At 36.5% G+C, this 13,072-nt stretch overlaps 1 protein-coding gene across 1 annotated transcript in view; it reads right to left on the bottom strand.

Moving 5' to 3' along the window:
• Positions 1-13,072, bottom strand: part of MKLN1 (muskelin 1) — a 186,907-nt gene that overhangs the window by 30,935 nt on the left and 142,900 nt on the right. The window contains exon 13 of the mRNA XM_047096606.1: positions 3,444-3,591. Within this exon, the coding sequence (XP_046952562.1) occupies positions 3,444-3,591 (148 nt within the window). The remainder of the gene's footprint in view (positions 1-3,443; positions 3,592-13,072) is intronic.

Below are 13,072 nucleotides of genomic sequence, written 5' to 3'. Positions count from 1 at the left end.
GGCTCAGGTCATGGGATCAGGTCGTGGGATTAAGCCCCATATCGAGCTCTGCATTGACAGCATGGAGTCTGTCTGGGATTCTTTCCCTTTCTCTCTCTGCCCCTCCTCCACTTGTGCTCTCCCTCTCTCTCAAAAATAATTAAAAACAAATTCTTAAAAAAAGAAAAGAGTAATTTCCTTAGTTGCTCTGGGCAGGTAGTTCTCTGAAGCGCCTGTGTTTGTAAAATATCCACTTATGCAGTAATCACAGAATATTAGAGCAGGATTCTCTAGGCCAGTGTTTCCTGAAGCAAAACGTGCAGATACTCTATAACAAAAAGGTCCCGGTTTGAAAACACTAAATAATACCCCCTACCCTGCTCTACTGAAATCACTTCCTTTACCAAAACTAAGACCACCTGGAAACATGAAAAAAACCATTTTTCTCATGTTCACACATCTACTTGGTAGCAAATTCTAGACTAAAGTATAATTCTCTTGATTTCTGGACCAGGAATCATCTACTAACTGAAAAATTCAGAGGTAAAATCCATTCACTGAACATCACTGTAAACACAGGCACCAATATTGACTTCTTTACCCAATACAGGCATGCTTCAGAGATATTGTAGGTTTGGTTCCAGACCACCACAATATTTTTTTATATAAATGTTTGTTTATTTATTTTGAGAGCGAGCGAGCAAGCACAGATGTGTGAGTGCGAATGAGGGAGGGGCAGAGATAGAGAGAGAATCCCAAGCAGGCTCCACACTGTCAGCACAGAGCCTGACATGGGCTCAATCTCACGAACTGTGAGCTCAAGAGTCAGACACTCAACCAAATCAAGAGTCAGACACTCAACCAACTGAGCCACCAGGCGCCCTCAGACCACCACAATAAAGCAAATATTGTAGTTAAGTGATTCAAAGGAATTCTTTTGCTTCTCAATGCATATAAAAGTTATTTTTATACCATAAGGTAGTCTGTTAAGCGTGCAACAGCAATATGTCAAAAAAAACTATGCATATACCTTAATCAAAAACTACATGATTGCTAAAAAAGGCTAACCATTTTCTGAGCTTTTAACAAGTCATAATTTTTTTTTTTTTGCTGGTGGAGGGGCTTGCCTCAGTATTGATGGCTGTTAACTGATAAGAGTGGTGGTTACTTAAGGATGGGGGAGCTGTGGCAATTTCTTAAAATGAGATAATACAGTTGACCCTTGAACAGTATTGGTTTGAACTATGTGGATCCACTACAATGCAGAGTTTTTACAATACAGTATGGTAAATATATTTTCTCTTTTCTCATGGTTTTCGTACTATTTTCTTTCCTCTATCTTACCTTATTGTAAGAATATGGTAAATAATATATAAAACATACAAAATATGTGTGAATCAACTTTTTTTGTTATCAATTTATGTCATTGATAAGGTTTCTGGTCAATAGTAGGCTATTAGTAGTTGGGTTTTTCCTGGGATTGTTTTGTTTTAAGTAGGTTTCATACCCAGCATGGAGCCCAATGCAGGGTCTGAACTCATGACCCTAAGATCAAGACCTGAGCTGAGATCAAGAGTCGGAACCTTAAGCAACTGAGCCACCTAAGTGCCACAGATGTTGGGTTTTTAGGAAGCCAAGTTATACACAGATTTCCAACTGTGTGTGGGTTGAATCCTCGTGCTGGTAAAGGTTCAAGTGTAATGAAATTGGCTGCATCAACTGATTCCTCTTCATGAATGATTTATTTGTAGCACATGATGCTGTTTAACATTTTACCTATTAGAACTTCTTTCAAAATTGGAGTAAATCCTCTCAAACCCTGCCACTGCTATATTAACTAAGTTTATGCAATAACTGTAAATCCTTTGTTGTCATTTCAACAATCTTCACGGCATCTGTTTCAGGAGTAGATTCCTTCTCAAGAAACCACTTTATCATGAGAGATTGCAGCAATGCAGTCATATCTTCAGGTCCCACTTCTAATTCTAGTTCTCTTGCTATTTCTACCACATCTGCAGTTACTTCCTCCACTGAAGTCTTGAACCCCTCAAAGTCATCCAGGAAGGTTGGAATCAACTTCTTCCAAATTCCCATTCATGTTGGTATTTTGACCTCTTTCCACGAATCTGAATGCTCTTCATGGCATCTAGAATGAAAGGAATCTTTTTTTTTGAGCAGTAGGTCTCAACAGTTGGCTTAAAATATTCAGTGAATTATGTTATAAACAGATGTGCTGTGTTCTGGGCTTTGTTGTTCCATTTGCAGAGCACAGGCACAGCAGATTCAGTATAATTCTTAAGGGCCCTAGAATTTTGAGAATGGTAAAGGAGCATGGTCTTCAAGTTAAAGTCATCAACTGCATTAGCCCCTAACAAGACAGTCAGCCTGTCCCTTTGAATTTTGAAGCCAGGCACTGACTTCTCCTCTCTAGCTATGAAAGTCCTCGATGGCATCTTCCTCCAATAGAAGGCTGTTTCATCTACAATGAAAATCTGTTCAGTGTAGCCAACTTTGTTAATGATCATAGCTAGATCTTGCTAGATAACTTGCTAGAGCTTCTACATCAGCACCTGCTGCCTCACCTTGTGCTTTTAGGTTATGGAGATGGCTTCTTATGTTAAACCTCAGGAGCCAACCTCTGCTAGTTTCATACTTTCCTTCTGTAGCTTCCTCAGCTCTTAGCCTTCACAGAATTGAAGAGAATCAGGGCCTTGCTCTGGAGCAGGCACTGGCTTAAGGGAATATTGTGGCTGGTCTGATCTTCTATTCAAACCACTAAAACTTTCTCCATCAGGTGTTTTGCTTTCTCATCATTCATGTGTTCACCAGAGGCACACTTTTAATTTCTCCCAAGAACATTTCCTCCGCATTCACAACCTGGCTGTTCGGCAAAAGAGGCCTATCTTTCTTCCCTTGACTCAAACAATTAGAAGCCTTTGTAGGGGTATCAACTGGCCTAATTTCAATATTGTTATATCTCGGGGAATCAGGAGATCCAAGGAAAGTGAGAGAGGTGAGGGAACAGCTGGTCGGTGGAATGGTCAGAACACATACATTTATCAATTATGTTTGCCATCTCATTATGTGTGCAGCTCATGGTGCTCCAAAACAATTACAAAGGTAACATCAAAGATCACTGATCACAGGTGACCATGACAAATACAACAGTCATGAAAGGGTTTGAAATATTCTGAGAATCACCAAAATGTGACAAAGAAACACAAAGTGTGCCAACACTGCTAGAAAAATGTCAACATGTTCGACACAAAGCTGCCACAAACCTTCAACTTGTAAAAACTGCAATTATCTGCCAAGTGCAATAAAATGAGGTGTGCCTGCACTGACATTTAAATGCATGACATCACAAACTGACATAAGCCTTCCATATTCCTCTTCTTTTGAATAAACCAACAACCTCAAACAAATATTACATTGGGATTGCAACACAGACAAGAGCTCCTTACCAACTATTCCTCACAATGTCATAAATCCAGAATGAATTTCTGACATTCTCCTCCCTCTTCTCCTTGTCTTTGCTGAGTCCAGATAAGACATGTATTTCATTCAGTTCGGGATCAATGGTTGCTCTCTGTGTGAATCCTGTCATTGGAACTATAAATTGAAAAGAGGAAATAAGAGGACAACATTTGTGTTAAGTAAGAGTAGAACTACTATATACAAGATTAATCCCTCGTGACTCTGCTCTGCTTCTGTCCACAGCACTGATCTTCTCACATACTATAGAACTTTTATATCAAACAATAAACAATTGCTTATTGTTTTCTTCTAACTCTAGAATACAAGCTGTATGAGGACAGAGGTAGTTTGGCTCACTATTCTGTTCCCAATGCTTAAAACAGTGCCTGGCACATAACAATTACCCAACTATTTGTTGAAAGAATAAACGAATGCTAACTATCCGGAAGGAGTTACAAGGAGGGAAGAGATAGAAAGGGGTATACTATGTAATCATTTTTATTGAGGGAAGAAAGGTCAATGTGTTAGTTAATTGATTTATTATCTGGATCAGTTCTAACTTAATAGTAAAGGTAAAATATTCAAATGTTGACCCGGAAAAACACAAATCTGACAGGAAGTAAAATGCAGGTTTGTTTAATAAGGTCAGAGTTGTTTAAAATATCTGTTCATGACATACAATGAAACGACATAATTTCCAAGTAAAAATAAAACATTTTGGGCGATAATACGCCATTTTATTTTCCTGAGTGGCTCAAACTGACCAGAGTTAATAATGTTTTCTTTTTCTTTTCTTTTTTAATGTTTATTTTTGAGAGACAGAGAGGCACAGAGCGTGAGCAAGGGAGGAGTAGAGAGAGAGGGAGAGGCAGAATCAGAAGCAGGCTCCAGGCTCTGCGCTATCAGCACAGAGCCCAACACGCGACTTGAACTCATGGACCGCGAGATCATGACGGGAGCTGAAGGCGGACACCAAAATGACTGAGCCACCCAGGCGCCCCAATGTTTTATTTTTCTAAGAAATCTATTAAATGAGTGATTGTTATTCTGCATTATCCAGTAATTTGCAAAACACTGACACAGCAAATGCAAATTTTTCTCACCATTGTTATATGGAAATATTAGTTGAAATGTAATTTTATGGATCATGACATAATTGCCTTGAATCTAAAACAATGTCATTGTTTCAACACTACATTCCCTTTATACATGAACAATCATCATATGCTCAAAACACAAAGTAAATATTAGACTGAAGTAAAATATTTCTTTTTTTAAAAAAATGTTTACTTATTTTTGTGAGAGAGAGAGAAAGGGGGTAGAGAGAGTCTCCAACGCTGTTAGCAGAGCCCAACATGGGGCTCAAACCCAACAAACTGTAAGACCATGACCTGAGCTGAATCAAGTCAGATGGTCTACCGACTGAGCCACAAGGGTGCCTCTGAAGTAAAATATTTCAATCAATCAAGAATATTATGGCAAGAGATGTTAGCCACATTGATCTTCATTTGTCTTTATCTACTTTAGCAGGGCCAAATAATCCAGCATTTATTTTTGCCTCATGTACTGAAATTCAAGTCTCCTTTCATATTCCTCTTTAATAAATTTGTTTGGAATATTTTAGAGACTATCCAAATGCAGTCCATAGTATATATACTAAAATAATACAGACTCACACTACACAACACATAATTTGCATCCGTCCATACACAATTAACGTTTATATTTATACATACATGCACATCAACCTAATCTGAATAATAATCTCAATCCTCATGCCAATAGTCTCTAGTGGGTATGTAAAGTCTGGTATTTTTTAAATGAGGTTTGGTAAACTTTCAAAAGTGCCAACGTTCTACCCTATTTCTCAGATAACCTTGGAAGAATAAATAGTAAAGAAATGACAACACTTTTATTAGTGGTAAAAGGAGAGGATGTAACTGCCTAAATTTACTGTATTTAAATTTCTCCATCCCATTACATCTTAATACTCAGCCTTTAAATTCAGAATTCTCTAAGATGGGCTGGCAAACTATGGCTTGATCTAGCCTGCCTAGGGTCAAATCAGGTCTCATCCATTCATTTACATTTTATCTGTGGCTATATCACCCTGTAATAGCAAGGTTGAAGCTAGCCACCCTGTGGCTATATCACCCTGTAATAGCAAGGTTGAATACCTGCAGCAACAGCGTAAGGCCTACAAAACTGAAAATATTCACATCTGGCTCTTCATATTAGAAGTGTGCTGACCCCTGTTCTATAATCTTCTAAAATACAAATTTCAGAAATGTATGACTTATAAATTAATCCAATAACCCACTTAAGTAAGAGCCTACCTTGAAAATTGGTATTTTGGGGTGGAATGGAAATCAGTGGAGAGGGAAAGAAATTTTGAATTTTACAAAATGGGAGTGGAATCACCAAAGAGAGGGAAAGAAAGGAGTATTGGGTTGGAGGAAGAAGCATGTGAGAAGATGAAGAATGCTAAGACCAAATTTTATATGCTTCTCTTTCTAGATCGTCACAATTTGCCTAGAAGCAGCTTAGGAGAAGAGAACAAGGACAAGGATTGTTTCTTAAAAATAGAAGCAGTGGTGTGGGGGGGTGCCTGGGTGGCTTAGTGGGTTGAGTGCCCAACTTAAGTCGGGTGAGTTCAAACCCCGCGTTGAGCTCTGTGCTGACAGCTCAGAGCCTGGAGCCTGCGTCGGATTCTGTGCCTCCCTCTCTCTTGCCCCAACCCACTCGCATTCTGTCTCTGTCTCTCTCAAAAATAAACAAACCTTTAAAAAAAAAAAAAAAAAAAGAAGCAGTGGGCAGGTTTTCAATACTCAAGGATATCACGCTTATAAAATCTATGCTGTAAGGTATTACGAAATATTACTTTGATTACAAAGCATATTAGAAACTATGTATTTCCCCATTTCTTTTATTTTCCACATCCACTATGCTTTTCACTCTTCATAATGTTGTTTTACCTCCCAGTTATACATTCAAATCTGTTACTGACTTTTAAACAGCTTTACAGAGATAATTCATATACCATACAATTCACTCATTTAAAATATTCACTGTAAAATCATCATCACAATCTAAGTTTTGACTATTTATAATACAGAAATCAGATCTTTGTGTTCCATAGGTTTCTGAAGGCCAATCTAGGAACTTAAATATGAATAAGCATTGGAAATAAAATAGAAGTAGAAAATCTTGTTTTAGTTTACCTTCCTCAATTAACTAACGATTTCATGCAAGAAACTTTTAAATTATTTTATCAAGGTTTTTTTTTGTTTGTTTTGTTTTTTTAGTAATCTTTATACCTAACATGGGGCTTGAACTCACGACCCTCGAGATCAAGAGTCGCATGCTCTTCCGATGGAGCCAGTCAGGTACTCCCTTGCAAGAAGCTTTTTTAGACCTCAGTTTTCTTATCCAAAATTTCAAAGTAGAGCTAGATAATGTACTGGGTCTCTTCAAAGTTGAGATTTCTGTTAAGATCAGACTCTGGAGGGTGAGAGCAGTAATAGTATGGGCACTTTCAGTAATATTAAATCAGTACTTACGTGTAGCACAGACAGACTCCTGAGATACATGGATCAATTAGGAAGTTGTTATGATTATAATAGGAGTGGACTGGAAGAAGGAAATAAGGAAATACTGATAGAGAAGCATTACTTCCACGAAATGGGTGTCATCAGCACAAGGAGGGTAAATACTATGTCCTAAGCACAAAAGTCCTCTGGACTGACACAACAGAGACCAAGCTTGAAGCAGAAATGTGTGAAAAGTATGAGTAAAAATGTTTCACTGTATTTTCTTGGAGGTTTCCAAATATTGCATTCTAGGAATATTCAAAGGCAAAATTTCTATTAATCTTTATAGACTTTTACAAATATAATTTTTATTACATACTAAAGATAAGGAAAAATGTTTATATATAAAATGTTTATATTTAGAAAAAATGGAAGAACATACATCAAACTATAAATAATAGTTATGGAGGCACAGTTAGAACACTTTTACTGTCATTATATACTATGTATTTTTCCAATATACACTGCTTTTATAGTTATAAGGAAAAAGAAAAACCCAAACCAAAATATAAAAAACATATATCTGGGTATAAATATTGGGGAATTTTAGCAATGTGAAAAATTCTCACATATCCTCCCATATCTGTCATGAAGAAAATTTTACATGAATATCTGGAATGTTATTATTTAGATGGAAAGGGAATTCAGGTTCCAAGAGATGGTTTATTGGCACTAAAAATTTTTTTTCAAAACATTTTGCTGGCATGAAGTTACAAAACTGAAACTAGGCATTACTTTAGCCGAATTAAAGTATTTTTGACTTTTCCCCTAAAAAATAAAAATGGAAACTTGTACCTGAGGAGTTAGTTCCTAACAATCAGGGGATTAATTGAAACTTACACTAAATATATCTGTGTTAATGGCCTTTTGCCTCAATTTTACAAATTGCACTTAAGCTTAATTCTTACTTCTACTCCATTCCACATGCAATAACAATTCAAAAACATTTCAACAACAAAAAATAATAAAGTTTTCCATATCCATCTTCAAAAGCACTCTAGATTTCTTGAAGAAACTATTAAAAATGTCACTTTCTGGGGGCGCCTGCGTGGCTCAGTCGGTTAAGCGGCCGACTTCGGCTCAGGTCATGATCTCACAGTCCGTGAGTTTGAGCCCCGCGTCGGGCTCTGTGCTGACAGCTCAGAGCCTGAAGCCTGTTTCAGATTCTGCGTCTCCCTCTCTCTGACCCTCCCCCGTTGTTCATGCTCTGTCTCTGTCTCAAAAATAAATAAACGTTAAAAAAAAAAAATTAAAAACAAAATGTCACTTTCTGTAATACTCCACATCTGTTACTTTTGTAAACAGGAAAAAAAAACCTTATTTTTTTATTTTAAATGGAAAATTCACATATTCTTATTAAAGAAATATATAAGAATTATAGCGTGGCACTAGTAAGCATTTTAGACTCAGATTTTCACTAACAGAAGCTGCTTACGATATCTAAAGTTTGGGCCTTTTGGTTTCAAATAGTAAACTAAACACTACATTATCCTTCTTCCCCATCACCCCACAAAATTGGCAGGAAGGATATTCTGGCAAAAAGAAAGAAAAATAGCACTAGAAAAGAAGAAAGTATGTCATCAAGAGATAAGAAATTTTGAGGCTCTCACAGCCAAGAAAAAGAGAGCCTACTCACCAGAGGTAAAAGATGGAAAACTTCCAAATAAGTAAGTCATCAAATACAAAAGCACAAATAGGCTGTGAAGAGGACATCCCTGTGGGGAGCGTACTAAGGACACAAGGGCCTAAATGAGAATGAGAGCAGAGCCTAAAGTAACTCCCAACACAGATACTAGGGAAGAAAGCCTGGTGGACAGTATGTGCCATGCACTTATACAAAATCCCTGGTCAGTGTCTTACGTAAGGGAGAAGCCTGTGGGGAAATACGCCTATATACTGCACAGGAAGTCACTATCAATTATCTTTTTTTAACAGATGTAGTCCTTTATTCATAAATTTTAATGTTTAGACAGGAATTAGAAGACATATGAGAAAAATTTCAACAAAGATAGGAGCCTAGATAAACATACAGAATGGGAAAAATAAATCACAGAAAGAAACTTAAAAACAAACAAACCCCAAGCTCATTATCTTTGTAAAGAATAAAAGACTATTACATGTGTAAAACAGTAAGTTCCATAAAGAGGAATAGAAAATATAATATTAAAAAGTAAAACTGATGAAAAAAAGTAAAACTAACAAAAAAAATCAGATGACAAAATGAAAAACAATGTGCATAGTTAAAAAGAAAGTCAGTGGTCACAGGATAAAAATGATACAAGTATAGCAAAAGATACAGAAATTATGATAGAAAAGTTAAGGGACACAGAGGATAAAACCAATGAAGTAAGAAATCTGTCTGAGAAGAACTCTTGGAGTGGAGAAATCAGATAGAAGAAAAAAATAATTATAGAAAATTTCCCTGAATGGAAGAAACAAGTGGGAGTCCTGTCTGAAAGAGCCCTGGGTGCTAAGCATATTTTGCAAAAAAAGACTTTATATATAGGTACTTCCTGCTTTTTCAAAGTTTACATTAGGCCACTTTGCTTCTATGAAAGATCTATATTAGGACTTGATTTTGCTAACTGAAAGAGATCTGAGGAGGATTTTCAGTTTTATAAAAAAAAAGGTAAAGGGCAAAAATAGCATTCAGGGCCTGTTGTGCAGTAAGCCTTTGTAGAGGCAGCGAGCACCCTGCAGTGAGAGTGGCCCCGCCCAGCACCTCCCCAGGAATCAGACTCAGCATCTCAGCATCAAGTAGCCAGAGCTGTGAACTGTGTGTGTGAGCTCTGTGCTTTATCTCAATTTATCTTGTGCATCAGTTAGCAAGATGTGTCCTAATGTACCAGAAAAGCCTGAGAGAGGGTTTTTTTAGGGAATCTGGGAAGACGGAAACCGTTTTCTTTATAAATAAATGGTAATTGCTTCTTTGCTTTATGCCATTTTGGCTTACCAAAGTTTTCATAAGAATGCTATTTTTGGATACTGGGAGAAATTGAAAGAGAGAGATCTCCTAAAGAAACTTTAGAACCATAGGAATAAAAGTTCTAAAAGCTTCCAGAGAGGGGGAAAAAGCAGGCTATTACCTATGAAAGAATAAGTATCAAACTAACATTAGACTTTTTAAAAAAAAAAAATTTTTTTTTAACGTTTATTTATTTTTGAGACAGAGACAGAGCATGAACAGGGGAGGGGCAGAGAGAGAGGGAGACACAGAATCTGAAACAGGCTCCGGGCTCTGAGCGGTCAGCACAGAGCCCTACGCGGGCCTCAAACTCACGGACTGTGAGATCATCACCTGAGCCGAAGTCGGACGCTTAACCGACCAAGCCATCCAGTCGCCCCTAGACTTTTTATCTGTAACAATGAATGCTAAAAAAAAAAAAAAAGAAAAAAATCCCAAAACAATGAACGCTAGAATACAATGAAATAATAACTTAAAATTCTGAGGCATAAAAAGATGGAATTAAATTTTATTTCCAACAATGAGGGTGAAATAAAAGAATTTTTGGATCAGCAGAAATATGAAAATTTATATCAATGACTGCACATGAAAAATTATTTGAGGAGCTATTCCAACAAAACAAAACAAAAAAGGAATCCAGGAAAAAGAATGACATAGGATATAAGAAACAGTGGCAGTGACAGATGACACCGGAAAGCAAAAGGAAGCTTGAAAGAAAATAAAGATCCATTAGATCCTGAGCCTTGAATAAGACATTTGGAATGATAAAGTTTTAATAGAGAATATTTTCTTACCTGTAAGTCCAACTACAATACTTTAATTATATATGGTGGCCCATTTCCCCTTCCCTCATTTTAGTTTCATTGTTTAGAATTTTGGTCGTAGTGTTTTTCTTCTGGCAACAATCAATTTTCTCAAGAAAATTTGATCATCACTTATCACATACTTTCAACATCTCAATTTATTTCTGAGTCTTGCTTCCAAATTGGTTTCCAATATGGGTCTTCCTATAGCAAACTTTCTGAGGCAAATATACCTAAGAATATTTTACTTCTCACTAACACATGAAAGTTGGGAGAATATAAATTTCTTGGTTTACAGTCATTTCAGGGCGCCTGAGTGGCTCAGTCAGTAGAGTATCTGACTCTTGATTTTGACTCAGGTCATCATCTCACTCACAGTCCAGGGATTGAGCCCGCATTGGGCTAAATGTGCTAAATGTGGAGCATGCTTAAGATTCTCTCTCCCTCTCTCTTCCCCCTACTAAAGTCATTTTCCTCAAGTATTTTTAAGCTTTACTGTTTTCTTCCATTTACTATTGCTGTTGAGCTGTCTGATATTCATCCTTCTATCCATCTATCTTATTCCCTTGTAAGTCATTTTCCTCTCTGAAATGTTTCAGAATTTTCCCTGTCTTTGATTTTTTTAAAGTAAGCTTAACGTCTAGCACAGAGCCCAATGAGGGTCTTGAACTCATGACCCCCAGATCAAGACCCAAGCTGAGATCAAGAGTTGGATGCTTAACTAACTGAGCCACCCAGGTGCCCCTTTGATACCCATGAACCATGAGGTCATGACCTGAGCCGAAACGAAGACTTGGACGCTTAACCGACTGAGCCACCCAACTGCCCCTCCTTTGATATTCTTAATCTTACTTTAATGTGTAAGTAATATATAATCTTACTTTAGTGTAAGTGTTCCCCTTATTCTTCCTTGCTGGTAGACTATATAAGCCCTTTCACCAATCTGAGGCCTTTGGTCTTTTCTTAATTCTAGGAAGTTTACTTCTATTATTTCTTCAAGTATTTTGCCTTCTTAAAATTTTATGTTTCTCTCCTGTTACTGCTATTAAGATGCTGGTACTTACACAATTCTTTTCCATGTCCTTTGGTTTTTCTTTTATATATTTTTTTTTATCTCTTTATCCTTTTTTTTCCTATTTCTTCCTGAAAGAGTATTCATTCTAATCTTTCAACTAATTTATTCATTCACATCCATTCTATTTATAATATTTGTTGCAGTCTTCATTTCAAATACATTTTTCATATCTAATATTTCCATTTGGTTCTGTTTTTATGATTTTTAGATCTTATTTCATATTATTAATATATAATACCTTTATTAATATATTATATATTAATAATTCTGGCATATAATATAATATTCTGGCATATAATATATATTATATATTATTATATATATAATATTCATTATATATTATTATATATATTATATATATAATATTCTGGCATATAATAATTCTGACATATAATTCTGGCATATAATATATAATAATAAATATATAATACCTTATTAATATATTATACCTTTAATTATATTAATCATGCTTATTCTATTGTTTTTTTCAGTTTATTCATTTATTTTGAGAGAGACAGAGAGAGAGAGAGAGAGAGAGAGAGAGAGAGAGCGAGCGCGCGCATGCAGGCAAGCAGGGGAGGGGCAGAGAGGGAGAGAATCCTACTGCAGAGCCTGACACGTGGCTCAAAGTCACGAACCATGAGATCATGACCTGAGGTGAAATCAAGAGTTGGACGCTCGGCTGACTGAGCCACCCAGGTGCCCCAATCATGCTTGTTTTAAATTCCTGGTTTACCTATTATATTTCTGCTTTAGATCACATATGTTGTCAGTTTACTGATTTCTTTTGAGATAGCTGTAGTCCTCAACTATCTAGTTATATTGCTCTATGAGGTAATATTTTTCAGGGTGTCAGCTATTCTTTCATTAAGATATATTACATTGGGGGGGGGGACCAAAGGTCAGGCCTTAACTAGCATCAGCACCAGTGAATTTAAGGAAAATGGAAGAGAAGAGCCATAAGCTAGTGAAGCCTAGGCACAAAGAATCAGATTAATCAATTCTACCATCATCCTCCTATGCAAGGGTTTCACACCTTTAGACCCTTTGGAGGAAGTAGAAGGCAGTCTTCTTGGACTTGAAGGGTGATGGGAGGGAGAAATGAATTTTATATATGTATATATGTATATATATGTATATATGTATATATTATGTATGCAAACTAAGAAGGAAGAAATGAATT

Source organism: Lynx rufus, unplaced genomic scaffold (assembly GCF_022079265.1).
Source record: "Lynx rufus isolate CCGP_SWC_20201006 ecotype Redwood Valley unplaced genomic scaffold, mLynRuf1.p SCAF_4, whole genome shotgun sequence".
NCBI lineage: Eukaryota > Metazoa > Chordata > Mammalia > Carnivora > Felidae > Lynx > Lynx rufus.
The sequence above is the reverse complement of the archived record's forward strand: the minus strand, read 5'-3'. Positions and strand labels throughout refer to the sequence as shown.